Source organism: Lissotriton vulgaris, chromosome 5 (assembly GCF_964263255.1).
Source record: "Lissotriton vulgaris chromosome 5, aLisVul1.2, whole genome shotgun sequence".
In the NCBI taxonomy this organism is placed as follows: Eukaryota; Metazoa; Chordata; class Amphibia; order Caudata; family Salamandridae; genus Lissotriton; species Lissotriton vulgaris.
In genome coordinates, this window is record NC_141693.1 from 1,233,072,595 (window position 1) to 1,233,090,361 (window position 17,767).

The 17,767-nt window shown below is 45.6% G+C and overlaps 1 protein-coding gene across 2 annotated transcripts in view; it reads right to left on the reverse strand.

The window, feature by feature from the left end:
- Nucleotides 1-1,991: 1,991 nt before the first annotated feature.
- Nucleotides 1,992-17,767, reverse strand: part of KLHL12 (kelch like family member 12) — a 621,505-nt gene continuing 605,729 nt past the window's right edge. The window contains exon 12 of one of the 2 annotated variants that reach the window (XM_086923076.1): nt 1,992-3,780. In XM_086923076.1, coding sequence (XP_086779202.1) covers nt 3,654-3,780 — 127 coding nt within the window. In that variant the 3' untranslated portion in view covers nt 1,992-3,653. The remainder of the gene's footprint in view (nt 3,781-17,767) is intronic. The other variant, XM_086923077.1, reaches the window with a different exon arrangement.

Genomic DNA, 17,767 nt, shown 5'->3' on the forward strand with positions numbered 1-17,767 from the left:
ATTTTTACATTTCCAAAACCCCATGCCGTGAAATAAACGGGTGACCTGGAATAGACGCACACATTTCTGCAGCAGATGCTTTAACACACTGAACTATCTCAAGTCATTTGTGCAAGCTAGTTTACTGGAATACCGAAAAACACACACTCTTACCTTGCTGCCGGTCCCGCACACGTCACAGGCTCACAGCGCCCCTGGCCAATCCTGGAGCCAGGGGCACAGGTACCCTCTCGCCCGCAGCACGCCCATTAGGGCTCCTGATGGGCATGCGCAACGCCGCCAAAACACAAGTGCGCATGCGTGGGCACGGGTAAAAATTCACCCTCCGTCCCCACGCATGCGTACTTGTGTTGCCGTCTGTACAATCATGTCAATGAATCAACATGACGCCCGCGCCCGGCGGTCTGACGTCATGTTGATTCATTGACATGATTGTCATGAGGGAGCTGCGGGCGGCATCGGGCAGGGGGGGCTACGCCCCCACGCCCCAATGGACGAACCGCGCCTGCAGTAGGGTTCCGAACTGGAGACCCCAAGCTGCAGGACCTCTGTCAAGACATTAGTCTTGACCTCCACTGATGGGAGCTGCAGGCCCAGGACCTCCGCAGCCCTACGCACCATCAAGGCAAATGATGCTCCCTCCTCCATTGTCAGGGTAGGAGAGGAAATCATGCCAGAGTCTGGCGAGGTGTCCAAGACACTGGCATCACCCAACTCCTCATACCAGTACACATCTTGTTTGTGCAGGATTTCTAAGGGATCCTGCTCCCCCTCCTCATCCTCTTCCTCCATCCCTAACCCTTCAGTATAGGGCAGGGTGAATGCATGAAGTCGTATAGCTCCGTCGGCATCGGTTTTGGCATCGGAGGACAACCGACCAGCTCAGTGTCGTCGGAAATGAGGATCGGGGAAGCGCCGCCGAGGACCTTGGCGTCGGATGTGACTCTTGGGACGGTTGCTGTGGAGGTGCAACTAGCGTTGGTCCAGACCCAGGAACGGGTCCAATTGAAGGCCGTGGCGCTAACCACAGGGGCTCCTCCATCCTCTGAGCCTGCGGGGCCCGAAGGCACACCACCGGGGTCAGGCCACTCAAATATGTTGCACATGGTGTAAGAACTCCTTCAGCTGGCCAGGGGTCGTTCCCGGACCTGGAAAGGCAGGAAAACGCAGAGCTGACCCAAGCATCCGACTTGCGGAGAGGGGCCTCGAATGCAGAGGTTTCTCTGCGCCGTCGCAAGATGGGTGGTGCAAAGTTCGAAGCACGCTTCGACTAAGAGGACTTCGATTCATGAGAGCGGTGCTCGCACTTTCCTCTCGACTGAGACCTGGACCAAGACCGATAAGACGATCTCTGCGGTGCCGGATACCGGGCTGCGGGTAGCTTTAGGGTTCGTTCTCTCAAAGCCTTCGGCCCGGTAGTCAGAGCATGACTCTGAATCGTTGTCGCGCTCCAGGCACCAGAGACACACTAAATGAGAGTTTGTGACCGACATGGTGGGGTGAGATGCGCCACACAGTTTGAACCCCGAAGTATTCTTGCTCAACATATCTAAACACACTGAGTTGGCAAAACTGTCAAAAATTGACAGGAGGTAGCTCTCTTCAACGGATAGGTGCTGGCTGGCACGGAAAGAAAAGAACTGATGTCAGTGCGCTGGAGTGGCATTTATATTGACGACGTGGATATCACGATGACGACAAACAACGCCGACAACATCACGCGGAGTCGACCAACACACCCTACTGGCGTGTAGGGGTACTGCTAAGAAAAATCTTCAGGATCTAGCCTGACACCAGGAAGTTCAAAGGTAAGGAATCTGCGGCTAGATGTCTATCAGATTTTTCTTCTTCCAGCATGTTATAGTTTTAGATTTCGGAAATCTGTTCATGTTCCCTTTAAAACACATATCTATATATTTGCTGAATGCAGGCATAAGGAACACATTTGGAAACTGAATGCTAGTTCTTAATGTAACAGATTAACACAGCTAAACCCTTTCCCACGATTTATTGCCAAGACAGAATTAATTCTTTTCAAGAAATATGCAATGATCAGAACACAACCATTTTACTTTTTTCCACTGGTCTTCCAACAGGAAAGGCTTTGAACAAAGCCATAAATAAAAGTGGTGCAACACTGGACCGGTTTATAGACTGCAATACAGTAGAAAGAGCAGAAAAAAAGCTGGCTGCAGTCAGAAAATTCATCCTAAAAGAAAGGGTGTGAACAGACATCTGTATCAGCACTTTGGAAACTTATTTAGCTGAAATGATTATGCCTTGGGTGCACGGACATCTATTTGGGAAATTACCAGAGGTAGCCAAAGTGAAATCGCCACCTCTGCTACCTTTAGCCCCTCCACAATCTCCTATTTGCTGAGGAAGTACTAGGAAAAAGAGTAAAACAACAGAAAGTAAATGGTGCTATTTACATTCTTTTCCTTCATGACCCGAGAGGAGGGGTAGCAAAATCTGCACCAAATGCCAAACCAGGGATAGCAGCTGCTACAACATGTATGCGTCTGTGTACTCTTGTGTGCGCTGAAATACACTTGTCACAACAACATATAACATCATACTTTGCTATGTGAAAGTGCACAACGTAGTACAATCTGGGAGGAAATCCTAGTAGCTTGCTGGAATGTTCAACCTTTAGCTTGTTTACGTTGCCTATAAACGCTAAAATGTGGCACTAATGGCATTGTCTTCTTGGACAGATCAAAGAAATTAGAATAACCGGAGATAAGGAGTGGGTGTCTCTGCATATGTGCCTTGGGGAAAAAAATGTGTGCAGGCCCCTTCCCAAGTTGGACATGGGTTTTATTACTCTACGCTCCACAAGACAAAATAAAGACCAAGGCTTCATAATAGCCAACGAAAGTCAGGAAATAAACTGGTCCTGCATGAAATGCTTGCAAACTCAATAACAAAAAAGTCCCCTAAAAACAGGTTGTTCTTCACCTCCTAAAGTAGTGAAAACACAGGAATATTGTGTATCCGACTTCAAAAAACATCCCTAAAGGAAAGTTTGCTGCCAGCAGCACGCAGACCAGGACACTGCTTTGTGGATTGCTACAGTTAACATACCTGGTTCTGCCCGTTTTCTTGAAGTTTTCACAATTTACGTTTGTAATTTAAAGACAGCAAGTATACGACATAGTGTACAACTTTTAACAGGCCACCTTTTGCTTCTATGTACATTATGCAGGCTAGTACATTTGCAACAGAAGAAAATTGATTGTTTTAACAGTTTTGTAAAACAAAACTTCCAAAAAGGCTTAAATGTGAACATTATTAACACACAAACACTCATTTTCTTTTTTACACATTCAGGTTCTCTGAGGTGGGAGGTTGCCCAACTAGATCACAGCATTCAAAGTCTCTCCAGTTAGGGTTGATAATGTCATATTTCAGGCTCAGATAGAGGACTCGGAAGCAACACGAGTCAGTGCAAAAAAAGCTCTGCCCTCTTTGGGCCCACTGCCTGGAATTATTTTAACGGGCTGCTTTCAAACACGTCCACATCGGGAGCGAGATACGTGCAATTGAAGAATTATGCCGAGGGCGGGTGGCACAGAGGTACCCAGATTTTGGCAAGTGCCTGTTGAGGGCTCATGCATCATCAAAAAATAAAGGCTGGTCCTGGGACTACTTCATTTTTCACGCAGGACACAGACGCCGGCATCACAACGCTGGGTTCCCATTGATGTCACCACCTCCCAGCTGTCGATAATGGGATCGTAGCACTCGATGCTGCTCAGCAGAGAGTTTCCATCATACCTGCAATTTCAAACAGAAACAGAAGGGCGGATGTTAGGGACGTCAGACCTCTTCACCATGAACAGTTCTATATATTCCCTCCAGACTCAAGGATGGCAGATTACTAAACAGATCAATTTTTGCTCAGCACAAATGTTTCCTGTCCATTTGCGTTTCAGTGATGTTTGTTCAGGCACCACTTCTTACCATACCCAGGTCCGTTATAGACAGGACACACTGTCGCCACATGAGCGTCTGCACTATTAATATTGCAGAAAGGGGCCGAACCACCGTTTGGAGCCCTCTTCTGCAATACCCACCGGCTACAGGGACATGCATAGCAGGCGCATATTCCTGTTGCGCCCCGGGGGCACTGTGCGTAATATGGCCCATTCTTGTTTATTATTGCCTGTCCCTTAAATGTTAAACTGAGGAAAATGGCATTCAGAAAAAAAAGGGGTGGACGGGTGGGTCATCTAAGAGGTAAAGGACCTTTGGCTAACAGTAGAAGAGAAACAGCAGCAATTTGAATGTATTGATATTGTATTGTAATTGAATTTATATAGCACTTACAACCTCTGATGAGGCGTCATAGCGCTTTTTCGGCGAGTAGCACGCTACTCCGGAACCCATAAAAGATTAGTGCTGAAAATAAGTATAGCGAAGTAATTTGAGTGGTGGATATGTTATTCAGTTATTTGGATAGAGAAGGGTAGCGGAAGGATAGAAGAGGGAAAAAGGTTTGCATTTATATAGTGTTTGCTACCCCTAATGAGGTGTTGAAGCACCTTTTTTTGGCGAGTAGCACACTACTCTGGAACCCATAAAGGATTAGTGGTGCATTAGTATAGTGAAATATGAAATTTGAGAAGTGGACATGTTAGTCAGTTATTTTGATTGAAAAGAATAGTGGAGGGATAGAAGAGTGAAGGATTTAGACTTTTTTTGTTTTGAGGTCATAACAGTAGGAGGAGGCTTGGGATGAGTAAAAAGGGATGTGGAGGGGAAGAGTCAGAGGGAAGAGTTTAGGAAGGCTTGTTCTGGGGGACGGTATAATAAAATAGGTGTCAGATGATGCAAGGGGGTAGAGTAGGGGAGAGTCTAGAAAGGGTTATTTTGGGGATCATAGTAGTGGTATGGTGTTTGGGATAAATGAGAGAGAAACAAGCATCCTGGGTCCGGTTTCGGGTTCATAACCCTCATCAGCCAGGTTATCTTGAATCCAGTGGCAAAGTGAGCAAGGGACCCACGTCTGGGCATATTCTGCCAACTTAGGGCGAACAAAACAATACAAAGGGGATGATGGACGGAGCACTTGAGCAAATCAAACACTCACCCCCAGTCAACTAATCTGGCTTCTTGCCATTGGATTCAAGCAAGCCTGGCTGAAGATGGCTGAGATGCCAGAAACCGGTCCTAGGAAGCTTGTTTCCGGTCCAGGGAAGGCATGGCTTGACAGTTCGGGCTGGACTGTTCCCATGCGGCACAGCGTCAGACTGATTTGCATATGGCCATGTCTGAACTGGGGTGGCAGAGTGAGCTAAAGAACGGTGATGTTTTAAACCCAGATCTGTTGACTGGGTGTGAGTGTTTGATTGGTTCAGATGGTCCGTCCATCACCACCCCCTTTTGTACCGCTTTGTTTGCCATAAGTTGGCAGGGTATGCTCAGGCGTAAGTCCCTTGCTCACTTTGCCACTGGATTCAAGCAAGCCCGGCTGAAGACGGCCCAAATGCCAGAAACCGGTCCTAGGAAGCTTGTTTCCGGTACAGGGAAGGCATGGATTGGCAGTTCGGGCTGGACTGTTCCCATGAGGCACAGGGTCAGACTGATTTGCATATGGCCATGTCTGAACTGGGGTGGCAGAGTAGGCTAAAGAACGGTGATGGATTAAACCCAGATCTGTTGACTGGGTGTGAGTGTTTGATTGGTTCAGATGCTCCGTCCATCACCACCCCCTTTTGTACCACTTAGTACAGAGACCAGCATAAAAGAAGGCACAATAGAAGGAGCCACATCAACTCGAAGAAAAATCTACTTTTTTTAAAACCTGCAATGTAGTCTAACACAGGTAATCAGTTAACCTAAAACTACAGTCACTGATGTACCAGTACAACAGCAAAACGCTACTCGCTGCACCAACCACTGTATTTAAACCCTTCAACATGAGACAGTGAAAGGTGAATTGATGAAAGCTAAACCATAGCCACATTGTCCCCTTTCGTCTTTCTAACAGAAGATATATGAAAGCCATTGTTGAGTTCCAGAACCTCTGCCATAATGACTGTTCTCTGTAAACTAGTCAAGCAGGTGCCAGTGGAATGACAAGCATTGCCATAGCCAATAGGTCTTGCCTTTGGGACCGTACAAGTTTCTAGCCACGCAGCACATTATCTTGGATGCTACAGCACCAAAAACCACTTGATCCGCTCTCTGCTCAGCAAGGAGTGACCCCTCCCCAGATGATAGTCAACTTCAGAGAGTGCAAGTGAAGCAGTGGCCGCTGAGAGACCTGCAGCGTGCCCACCTCTCAACTTAGAACAAGCTGCACTGCAGCAAAGGCAGTGCAAAGCAGATTGGAAACACAACAGAGGAGAATTTACACCCCGCCCAAGCACACTTGGGTGGACTCAAAAGTAGCACGCTACAGGAAGGGTATGGATGAGGTGGAACCATGGCACGTTTTTTTTTTTACTCATAACCCCAATCAGCACAGCACCTTAAGTAAAAAGTGAGCAGTATGAATGCCAATGCATAACGGCTTACACAAGGAAAATTATTCTTATGGAGGAAGACAGAGAGGGTGGGACCCACATGGCATGGGAAAATCTCTGGCACTAACCTCGGCATTCAGCACAATTATTCTTTTAGACTTTTATACAAGTTGTACTAGAGTGCCCTTGTGGTACCCGCTCAGACCCTCCTCGAATAGTGTTACCTTGCAGACGATGGCTGCAGTAAGCAGCTCTTTTACATTTACCAGGCAGTCCACTGTCAGGTTTGTCATTTCGGGATCTTGGTTCGCGGCTATGGCACATATTAACAAGCACTAGTGTTCGTATCTAAAATAAGCCCAGCCCAGAAAAGAAACCCGAAACTTGCCCATTCCAAAAATGACTTTATCATCACACTAAAGCCAATTTTCATTAAAACAACAGGTTTACTTTTCAAGTTAGCAGCCTCAGAGGATGCTGATTTTGGGACTGGGGAACCAGGTTTGTGTCTCGGCTCTCACTGTGCCTTAAAAAAAATGCTGTTTGTCACAAAATTAAAAAATGGCAGACTCGAAATAAAAACGGAAGCTGGCAATGTTTAAACTCCCTTCAAATAAACAAAAAAAAAAACGTGAATAATACATAAGACCAGGTAAGCGCAAAGCGTGTTGTTTTCGGGGAATTAAAACGAGCAGCTGGCAAGCAACCAAAAAAAAGTGCTTCACAGATTATCAAGTAACAGTAAGAGCAAGAGCACACATAACGGGCAGTCCACATGGGAGGTAAGAAAAGTCAACAAGGAGGGACTAGTAAGCGTATTCACCAAACAAAAGCTGGAATTTACGAAGAACAGTAAGAGGAACCCATACAAAAGATGGGCGGTGCTCGAAGCCCATGTTGTACAGATAGTGTGTATGCGCTGCCTAGGTAAGACCTAAAAGGGACCGTGCAATCAAATGTGAGCCCCTACATCAGCCCTCCTGATTTTTCTTGACCACTCTTTCCTGCCTCTGCTGGAATTGAATTGTAACAGATACACTACCCTCTTTTGCATGGGGAAGCTTGTGACACTTTCCCCTGAGCCATAGCATTCAGAGTGTCATTTGTGAACAAAAGGACAATAGAATGACACTATATAGCCTTTACATATTATTCCTCATTACATCCTAACTATATGATGATCCATAATATTTAAATGTAAGGAACTTAATATGTACATTAAGTTAAAGTGTTATAAATGTGGATTCTAATCAAACTCCACAAATAGAAAGGCCTGATCCAGTGGTTAAAGTGCTTAATTTTCTTCAGGACTAATTAATTTATTAAAAAACAGAGGACCGAGTCGGTAATCTCCTGTTAAGGTTAGCACTTACAAAGAGTGTCTCCAAAAGACTGGCTGTCTCAGGAATAAACAGCCATTGACTAGGAACATCTCAGATGCTGACTGCAGGTGTGCTGAAAATAAAGGTCTGACAAGAAATGAAAGATACAGAAAAAGTGATGAGTTTTGCAGCTTAAAGACTTTTCTGAATTTACATGCTGTGGACTCCCTGCCATACGTTATTCCTCTATCTAATGGAGGGACCCAGAACTGTCCATTTTCTTTTTCTGCTTTTGGCGACGACCGTAAGTGGGTGATTTCAGGCCACTGTGATGTAAAGCTTAAAACCCACAATGCCCAAATACATTATCACCATATTCACATTCTTCTTTCCCATCCTCGGTGTCCTAGATTACGTAGTGGTATTGGACGCTTTGCAGGAGGAGGGTTGTACATGGTTGCATATGTGGCTCCCAATTTGTGAGGATTAGTGATTTGTGTGAATGTGGACTGTTCACTATGTGGTAGACCATGCATATGTCACTGATGGAGACATTAGCTAGTAAAACATAAGTAACTAGAAAGCAGCAAATCTGAATGGTTTTTATTATCCATCCTGCAGTGGTTCTTTTCGACAAAGGCAGACCCTTATTTCCGGTGCATGAGTGACAAAGAAATTCTCACTTTTCCTTCACACATCTGTTTCTTGATGGTAGAACATGGCTGCATTCCATAGTTTTAGCACATGCAGTAACTTTTTTCCTGTCTCTTTGGTTGTTGAAAGAAGATGGTAGCTGTACTGAGTGGTTCACATGGAATTGCAATACCACCCTTTTCGATGTAGTGAGGATTGTACTCAAGACTACCCTATCCTTGTAGTCAGGTATAGTTCTTAGATAGTCAGTGCTTCCAAACAGCTCACTCTAAGCAGGGACTGCAATTAATAAGGCTGTTGTACTTGTCAGGAACTTGCGGCTGTTTTGTGCATTGGTTCAGATAGATGTTTCATGTGCTGTGCGAGCAGCAGGTTGAGGCTCCAAACTGCTGGGAGAGTCGATAATGGTGGTGAAATTCTCTTCATTACCTCTATAATTCTTTTAATTACTGGTGTGGCAAAGAGATTCCTTCCTAATGTATATCTGATATATGCCAAAAGAGAAGAGATATGTACTCTTATAATAAGTGTACGAAAACCTTACATCCAAGAGATACATCAAGTATCTGATTGATGGTTGTGTTCCCTGTCACATAATGTAGCATGGTTTCTCTCTTGTATCGGTGTTTACAACTCTGGTCCACTTAGACACAGAGCATTTGTATGTGGTAGGAAGACTTCCCCCCGTAGTACCACCATATACCTCTATGAAAGGCCGAGGTGACAAACACTAGGTCCTCAGGAGACCTGTAGCTAGGCTGACGCTGGCTGGTTCCCGATGGCATCCTTTTACCCCTTGTTCCGTGAACAAGTTTTAAAATACTGGCATCTTTATCATCCTACCTTCTGTTGTATCTACTAGGTTTGAGTACCAGGTCGGTCACACCCACTGTGGTGGTATTAGGATCAATGTGATGTATGTCTGTTTGCACCGGTTTATAACTACTGGTATCAAGGAGATTGGTGGAAAGACTTTGGCAAATATCTCTTAGCATTTAGTGGAAAAAGGCATTTCCCTAGGATAGGCAGTTAAGATACGTGGATGGTGAAAATTTGTTATTTTGAATATGGGTGTGTTGCAATCCGTTTTATTTTGCTTTTACCCAAGTTTGAAGATTATATACACCATCCACTGGTCTCACCCACACTAAATGTGAAGCCTGTTCTTGTATGCTTCATATTTCTGCTTGTATGTTTTGCTAACTTGGCAGATATATTGCTACAATAATTAGCTTTTTAAACACCCACTTCCAAATGTACTGCACTAGCTTGGATAGGACACATGACCTTGATTTCCAATCCTTCTTGTTTTGCCAGTTTGTGATAAGCTGTCAGGAACAGGATTGGTTGTTTGCAGGTAAGCCTATCGGGAGGTTTTGCAATTCCCACTGATTTTCCCAGTGCAAGTTTCTATAACAGCCATCGGATCCTCTCAATCCAATCGACTGACCACTGCCTTAACAGCCACTCTTAAATGGGTCTGGCAAAGGGAATTAAGGGAATGCCCATAGTCATCATGCTCAGTATTTTCCTCACAGATCTCACTGTCAAGTGAGTTTACCTACTGGGATAGGAGAACTTGCTCCAACAGTGTCATCACTCTTTTGGATTGAGAAGGTTGTGCCTTGTCTGAGTTCAACTTTGCGCACAGGAATGTCTTCCTTCATCGACTGGGGAGAGGATTGCTCATATTCACTGAAAATCTCAGGCTAAGCAGTCTCTATTACTTGCTCTATGCCGATGTGGCATTGTTTTACTGATCTCACCATTAACAACCAGTCATCTTGGTGGGGGTGAACCTGTTAACTTGCCTTCGCAACTGCACAGTCATCAAGTGCCTCACAGGAGTAACAACATTGGTGCTGATTTCAACCAAATGCCAACATTTTGAATTGATAATGAGAATTCCCTACCCCAAACCAGAGTTACTTCTTGTGGTTGCTTTTCAATGTGATGTGGAAGGAGGCATCCTTGCAGTCAATGGCTGCCTTACAGTCTCCCTTCTGCAGAAACAGGATAACTTCTTATAGTGTGGTCATCTTAAACTATTGCCTTCTAACGAACGTCCTCAGAAATCTCAAGCACATGTTAAGTCTTAACGTCAGATCCTGTTTAGGAATCATAAAATAGACAGCATACACTCCCGACTGTGTTCTTGGTACTTCCTCTACTGTGCCTTTTTGAAAGAAGTCTGATACTTCCTGTTAGAACTGTATTAGTTCTCCTTCTCAGCACACTTTTTTGCTTGATACTTGGAAGCACCAGTTCCCATTCTATGCAATGTCCATGTTTTATGTTCAGGGACCATGTCCCTCTTAAAAGTAATTTGTTTGAGGGGCCAGATACTCTTCTGAACTCATTCCTCTAGCTCTGTTTCAAAAGGAGTGTCTTCGTTGATCCGAGTGTTGCCACTGTGAGCTCGCTCCCTGAATGGTCTTGGTTTGCTGCTGCCTCTATGAGTGAGTCACGTGTCCCTTTTAATTGAGCTTCTCCCTTGCAGGGCACCCATCGCTTTCGCTGTACAGATGTACTTTTTAATTTGTTCCAAGAAAGTATTCAGTGCTGCTTCAAGCATGCTCTTCCCCATAAAAATCAAGTTGATAAGATATCAGGATTTTGTGTTTTAAACCAGAAACCATAATCAAGCGTACCACGTTAGAGTGATGCCAGTGCACATTGGTCTACTGGTGGAATCAGTTGCATCCAGTGAGGACTTAAAATGCATTCAAGATGGCCTTGCATTCTTGTATTATTGCTTTTGACCATTTTTATGTTGCTTCCTTAAATGTTTCTTTGCTCTAATCTACAATGTTTAGGAAAATGGGCAGGAACTGGTCCTTCTGTGATGGAAGAAGTGCTTTCTGTACAAAACAAGCCTTTGCCTGTTCCATTTTCAAGCTACACTTCACATGTCTGATGCCCTCTAGACCACTGCATTGCATTGTACTGATGGTAGCATTTATATAGTGCTTACTATCCTATGTGGGGCACTGAAGTGCTTACCTACAAGTGCTGCAAGCTAAGCCAAGTAGGGTGTGTGGTTGGAAGGGTGTTGCCTTTTTTTCGTCATGAACAAAGGGTATTCATAAAATGACAGCACAGGAGGGGAAAAGCCACAGCAGCCAAGGTGTTAAAAATAAGCAAGTTCTCAACTGCCTTCTGAGGTGTTTATTCTCCTGGATGCTTCTAAAGACGGCTGGTAGTGCGTTCCAGGGCTTGGTAGCTTGTTCTGAGAGAGTAATCCCTCCTAATGATTTCTTATGGTAAGGTTGTGAGAAGTGTTGCAAGTTAGGATGTGGTGTTCTGTTTTGTTTGTATTGCTTGCATTTATCTTAAAGGTATAGCAGTCCTTTTTCTTTGGAGGCTCTGTAGACAACGCAGGGTGCCTTGAGGATTGCCCACCTAGCTATAGGTAGCCAGTTGAGCGGTTGCAGGACTGGAGCCATGCGTTTCCCTTGGGTGAAGTCGGAAAAGAAGCCATGCAGCAGCATTTTGTATGGGTTGCATTTTGTGTATGATGAATGAGGGTGCACCAAGGTATAGGCATTTGGCATAGCCAAACTTTGGGATTACAAGTGTGAAGATGGCTTGCAGTTTATGTTGGTGTTCAAGGTATGGGAAGATGCAACACAGTGGTTTCATTGTGTAGGAGACAGTTTGTGATGTTGGTAGCATGAGGCACCAAGAAAAAGCCTGAATTCATGTTTCCCCATAGGTTTCTAACTTTTCTTGAAGATGTTGGAGGAGCCTCAAGTTCCGTACACCATATGGCGGTAAGCTTCTATTTTTGCCTTTGTCCGCAGGTAATAATCTCGGTCTTTGCGGTATTGAGCTTCACATGTGTATTTGTTTATCCATCTGTTTATGGCACAAAGGCAGTCATCAAATTATTAAGTATAGAGGTATTTTGAGCTATCCATGTTTTAACCCTTTTACCGAAGCAGCAATTCTGGTGTGGCTGCTTTGATGAGTGGGCGGGGTCGCGGCGGCCAACGGACGTGCGCAGCACTACGGAGGTATGCGCGCGACGGCCGTTGGCCGACAGAAGCATGCAACAGGTTAAATGATCTGGGTGGCTTTGACATAGCATTAACAGCTGAAGTTGACGGAGTTAATCATGTTTGGTAAAGAGGTTAGGTAGATGTTGAATAATAATGGGGATGTGATGGACCTCTGAAGGATGCCAGTATCACTTCTGAGGGACTGATGTGAAAGGTGGTAGATAAAATACACTTTGCCTGTCTGTCATTGAGAGAAGAAGCAATACATTTTAGAGCATTTTCATGGAATCCGAGATAGTGAAGTCTTTGTAGCAGCATGCAGTGATAGATAGGGCCAAATACTGCTGATAAATTTAAAAGCAAAAAGGCATCTACTCCGTTTTGAGCATTTGTGAATGTGAGATCATCCCAGATGAATATGATGGCCATCTCTATGCCTCAATCTGGTTTGAATTCGGACTGTTGGTCTGACATTAAGTCATTAACTAGTTAAGCGACCCCCGAGCGGCTGTCCAACATCAAACCAATTACTGGACTTGATATGAATGGGACAAGACTACTGAAATTTGAAATTGCTTGGCTGTATCATATTAACAACATTTAACCCTCGCATGCTATGGATGTGCTGGAGCCATCCTCAGTATCAGTGCAGAGGACAGCTCCAGCAGGTCATGGCACCCAAGGCAGAAAATCCCTCTTTCTATTTTTAGCCTCAACTGCTGGGAAGAGCTTTCCGTGCAAGCTGTTCTTTTTCCTGTGCAATGACGACGGGAGCGCCAACGTCGTGCGCCAAAGAAAGAGAAAGTTAAAAGAGCCACTCGGCTCATTTACTCTCACTTACATCGGTGCTCGGGGTCAGATCTCATATTTTGCGAAAAAAGACTGATATATCTATTCTGAGGTGGGAGCAAAGCGTGATGTCTCGGTGAGCCACCCGCTATTCAAACTTCTCATCTACCGCCACGCTGAATCTGGAATCTCTAGGCTATACCGACGGACCAGTAAAGCGGGTAGATTGCACCCTCGATTGCTTTGAACCTACCATGCTGGAAGAAGTATCTAATGCATTGTCCACCGCTAAATGGGGCTCAACCAAAGACCTCTGCCCATCTGAAATTATGGCCTAACTAGCCATTAGCTGTGCACCAGCCATCCAAAATATGTTTAATCAGTCTATACAATCAGGTATTGTACCCACTATCTGGAAGGACGCGTTTGTTCGCCCGATACTGAAAAAGCCCTCAGCGGATCCTCAAGAACTTGGCAATTATCGCCCTATCTCCCTGCTCCCATTACTGGCAAGCATAATTAACAGGCAACTAAGCCTTTATCTGGAAACCAATAAAATCTTGGACCATTTACAATCAGGTTTTCACCCGGAATTCAGCACAGAGATAGCCATGTTGGCCGTGACTGACTCCCTTAGGCTGACAATAGCCGCAGGTGGATCAGCCATATTGATCCTATTAGACTTCTCCGCGGCTTTTGACACCATCTCACATATAAAGCTCACGGAGAGGCTATCCTCTTGTGGCATTCAAGGAGTAGCCCCGAAATGGCTGCAGCACTTTATGTCCAACCGAACCCAAACCGCCATCTTGGGGCCTTATCAATCGGGGACAATGCCTCTGGATAAGGGTCTTGCTTGAGCCCAACCCTTTTTAACATATGTATGGCTCCTCTGGCAAAAGTAGCAGAACAGTTGGGCTTCGAAACTATTTCCTACGCGGATGACACCCAGCTTATGTTCACCATCGGCCCTAATCCAGAAGCTGACAAAGTCCGTTTATCTATGGGTATATTGGCAATTTCCAACTGGATGACTGATAACTGTCTCCAGTTGAATCCTGGAAAAACTGAAGTTATGCTACTAGGGAAAGCTCCGGCGGTCTGTTCAAACGAATGGTGGCCTCACAGTTGGGTGTAGCCCCTGTGCCCAAACAAAGTATCAAAAATCTTGGACTAAAACTGGATCAATCACTATCAATGAAAGATCATATAGCAGCCACGACGAGCTCTTGCTATTATAGCCTACGACTTCTTCGTAAAATTCTCCCATTCATGCCTACTAATCACCGCAGAACCTGGGTACAAGCAATGGTGATTAGTCTATGGCAATGCCCTGCTGGCTGAAGTGGGTGAGACCCTGCTAAATAAATTACAGGTGATTCAAAATACCGCTGCCTTAATGATTTTAAACATGCTAGCCGGCTTCCCCTCTGAATCTTTGCTAAGAGAACTGCACTGTCTCCCAGTAAGGAAGAGATCCTTTTTTTAAATATGCTGCCTTACTTAGAATGCTCTAATTGATAGAGGACCTTAGTATTTACGAAAGAAACTGGTAAAACACGTACCAGGTGGAAATCTGAGATCTGGTACATTAGGACTTCTACAGATCCCTCGCATACGCTTGAGCCGCACTGGGGGTAAAGCCTTTTCGTATCTTGCTCCAAACTACTGGAATAGACTGCCCATGGTCTTGCGGGAAATTCCGATTTACACCACCTTTAGGAAACAACTAAAAGGCTTTCTGTTTTAAAATAGCCGCCAACCTGACCTTTCACTATTGGGTTTTTCTAGACAGCGCCGAGATGCCCCAGGGTGAATCGTGCGCTATTAAAGAGCCTATAACATAACAATCTGCCCCACAGGGGGCTAGAGGAGGGGGAAGTATTTGCCCATTACCAGGGAGGGCCGCCCCTCCTTTCCAAATACATTCCCTTGGGGATCTAGTGGACTTTATGCTCCCCACCAGGGGCAGATTAGAGGAAAACACCTCCTATCTTTCCCCAATGGGGGCAGAAGGACTGCTAGGGCTGATTTGGAGGGTGGGGGTTAGGCCCTATGCCTGGGTGAGCCACCCCACCCACTGTTGCCTAATATAAACAAACCCTGGTGCCTACTGGGCATTTTGTGCATTGTATTACTAGATAGTACAAGTGAGCTGGGAAGCCATCATAAGTACATGCACTGGGAACTGGTCATTACGAGTTCCCTAGCTACATGATGGCTACACTGAAACCAATGAGGTTTGGTACCAAACATCTAGTGTTAATAAATCCATAATGATGCCAGTAGTGGATTTATTAAAATATGCACCCAGAGGGTACCTTAGAGGTGCCCCCTGAAAACCCAAACTCTAGTGTACTGGTTGATTGATGTAGACCTGCCTGCCACCACACATAGGTTTCTGACCCCCTTGCAGCTGTGAGTCCACGCTCTCTGAGGTCAGAAACAATGCCTAATGGGGCAGGTGGTTTTCTCACCTTCTCCAAGCATGATGGCTAGTAATCAACATATCAAGGCAGGAGGCTTCAAAGGCCCCTGCCGCCTTTGATATGCAACCCCGGCTGCCCCCGGACAAGGAAAATTCCACTTCTTGACCAAGGCCCATTTGGCACCACGACAGGCGGGACAATTAGCTAGTCAGGAGGCGTGTTCACTATCAAGCTAGTTACACCCCTAAGGTGGGCTACCTGAAGTGAACACAAATAGTAACATTCCACCATCTTGGCTTTTGGTGAAATTAGGTCAGGGTTATGCCCATCATAGAGCGGGGGGAGGCACCCCAAAGGTAAGTAGCCCATTGGCTACTACCTTACACTCCCCTTAACTCCCTTAAACGTAGTATTTAGGTGGCACTCCTGACACCAGGAACTCAGACTGGATTGACAAATAAAGAAGAGGACAAAGAAGAGCAAAGAAAACAAGATCTGAGGACCAGCTGATTACTTGTTGGAGCCAAACCCTGCCTGTCTGCAACGGTCACAACCAACCGACTAGTCCTGCTGCTGTGCACCTGCCAAGAACCCCGGTGGGCTGCCAGCACTTCACAAATTACCAGCAATCTCCCTTGATGTAGAGGAGCTACTTCCCTCCAGCTTGCAGGCACCAAACAGCAAAGTCTGGTCTACTGTTCTGCCGCTTCCTGGCTCCCCCTAGGCAGCAGCCACCCAGGAAGAGGTAGTCATTCTCCAGGAGGTCCGATCCGGCTCTCGCCAAGTGAGAAGATGCCAGGACCAAAACCACAGCACCAATACCAGAGGTATCTTACAACTTGCAGCAAGCAAAGTCTGTTTGAGTTCAATCCAGAGTTTAACTCCACGACCAAGCAGCCGTCGAGGGTTGTCAGCACCGCAGAGACCCACTTCGAGAGTGTCCCAACTGTTCTGATTTTTGTCCCCTTAACTGTCCAGACCGACAAAGTGAGTGCCATGACACACAGACCCAGCTGACCTAACCACTCTGCACCCAAGTGCACCACCCGAATCTCCGTGAAACAACTGTGGTTCCTTGCTTCCAGGGCCCTCACGCACCGAGCCCCCCGTTTGGAGCTCCCAGACTTGTCCCCAAGTCCCCCTTTCCTTTAGTGTAGTGTGCAAACCTACCAACCTGACCAGCACCTCTGCACCAGGACGTTGCAGGGCAGGTAGTGTGGAGAAGTGTGGCTCAATGGTTAGAGCGGCAGACCTTGATGCAGAGCGCTGGCCAGGGACCAGGGTTCGATTCCCGCCTTGGCGGGATCGGGCTTAAATTCCTCTGACCGGATATTCTCGCCTCAGTGCCGAATCTAAGCATGGCCCCCACGCTGCAACTCTGGGCAATAGCTTGCTTAGTCTCCACAACGGCCCCCGATACACAAGGGATGCCTGGTTTCACGATGGGATGCCCAGGAGTGGACACCTCACAAGGAAAAGCCAGGAGGGGTTCCCTTGTGGTAGGAGTACAAGCGCCGGGATGCTTACGGGTTACTGTTCGCGCTATACAAATACAACACATTTACATTTACAGGTAAAGACTAACTGCTGGTGGTTCTTTGAACCTTGACCCTTCTACCACCTTAAGTCCTGAGAGGGGCCCTGGAAACCTATAGCACGTAACAGCATATGCTAGTTTTCCCATAGGAAAGCATTGCTGTGTAAAAAACATGTAAGTAAACATTTTACTTACCTGTAAAAATTAATATCTCAAAAAGTACTTCCTTGAACCAAAAGTTCTTGGTGTTCAAATTTTTATAAAAATACGTGTTATTTTACTAAATTGGTCTTGGATTTATTCGAGTGTGTCTCTCATTTATTGCCTTTGTGAGTACAAATGATTCTTAGCACTACCCTCTGATAGGCCTAAACTTCTCGCCCACACTACCACAAAAGAGAGCATTTGGGTTTACTTGTGTCTCTGTAAAGCAATAGGGATTGGCTGAACTATCTGTACAGTTTACCACATTTTGGTGCACTATATGGAAAACACACAAGATGATGGACGAAATGTTGCACAATGGCAAAAAATACATCCCCAGTCACAGATCTGGGTTTAA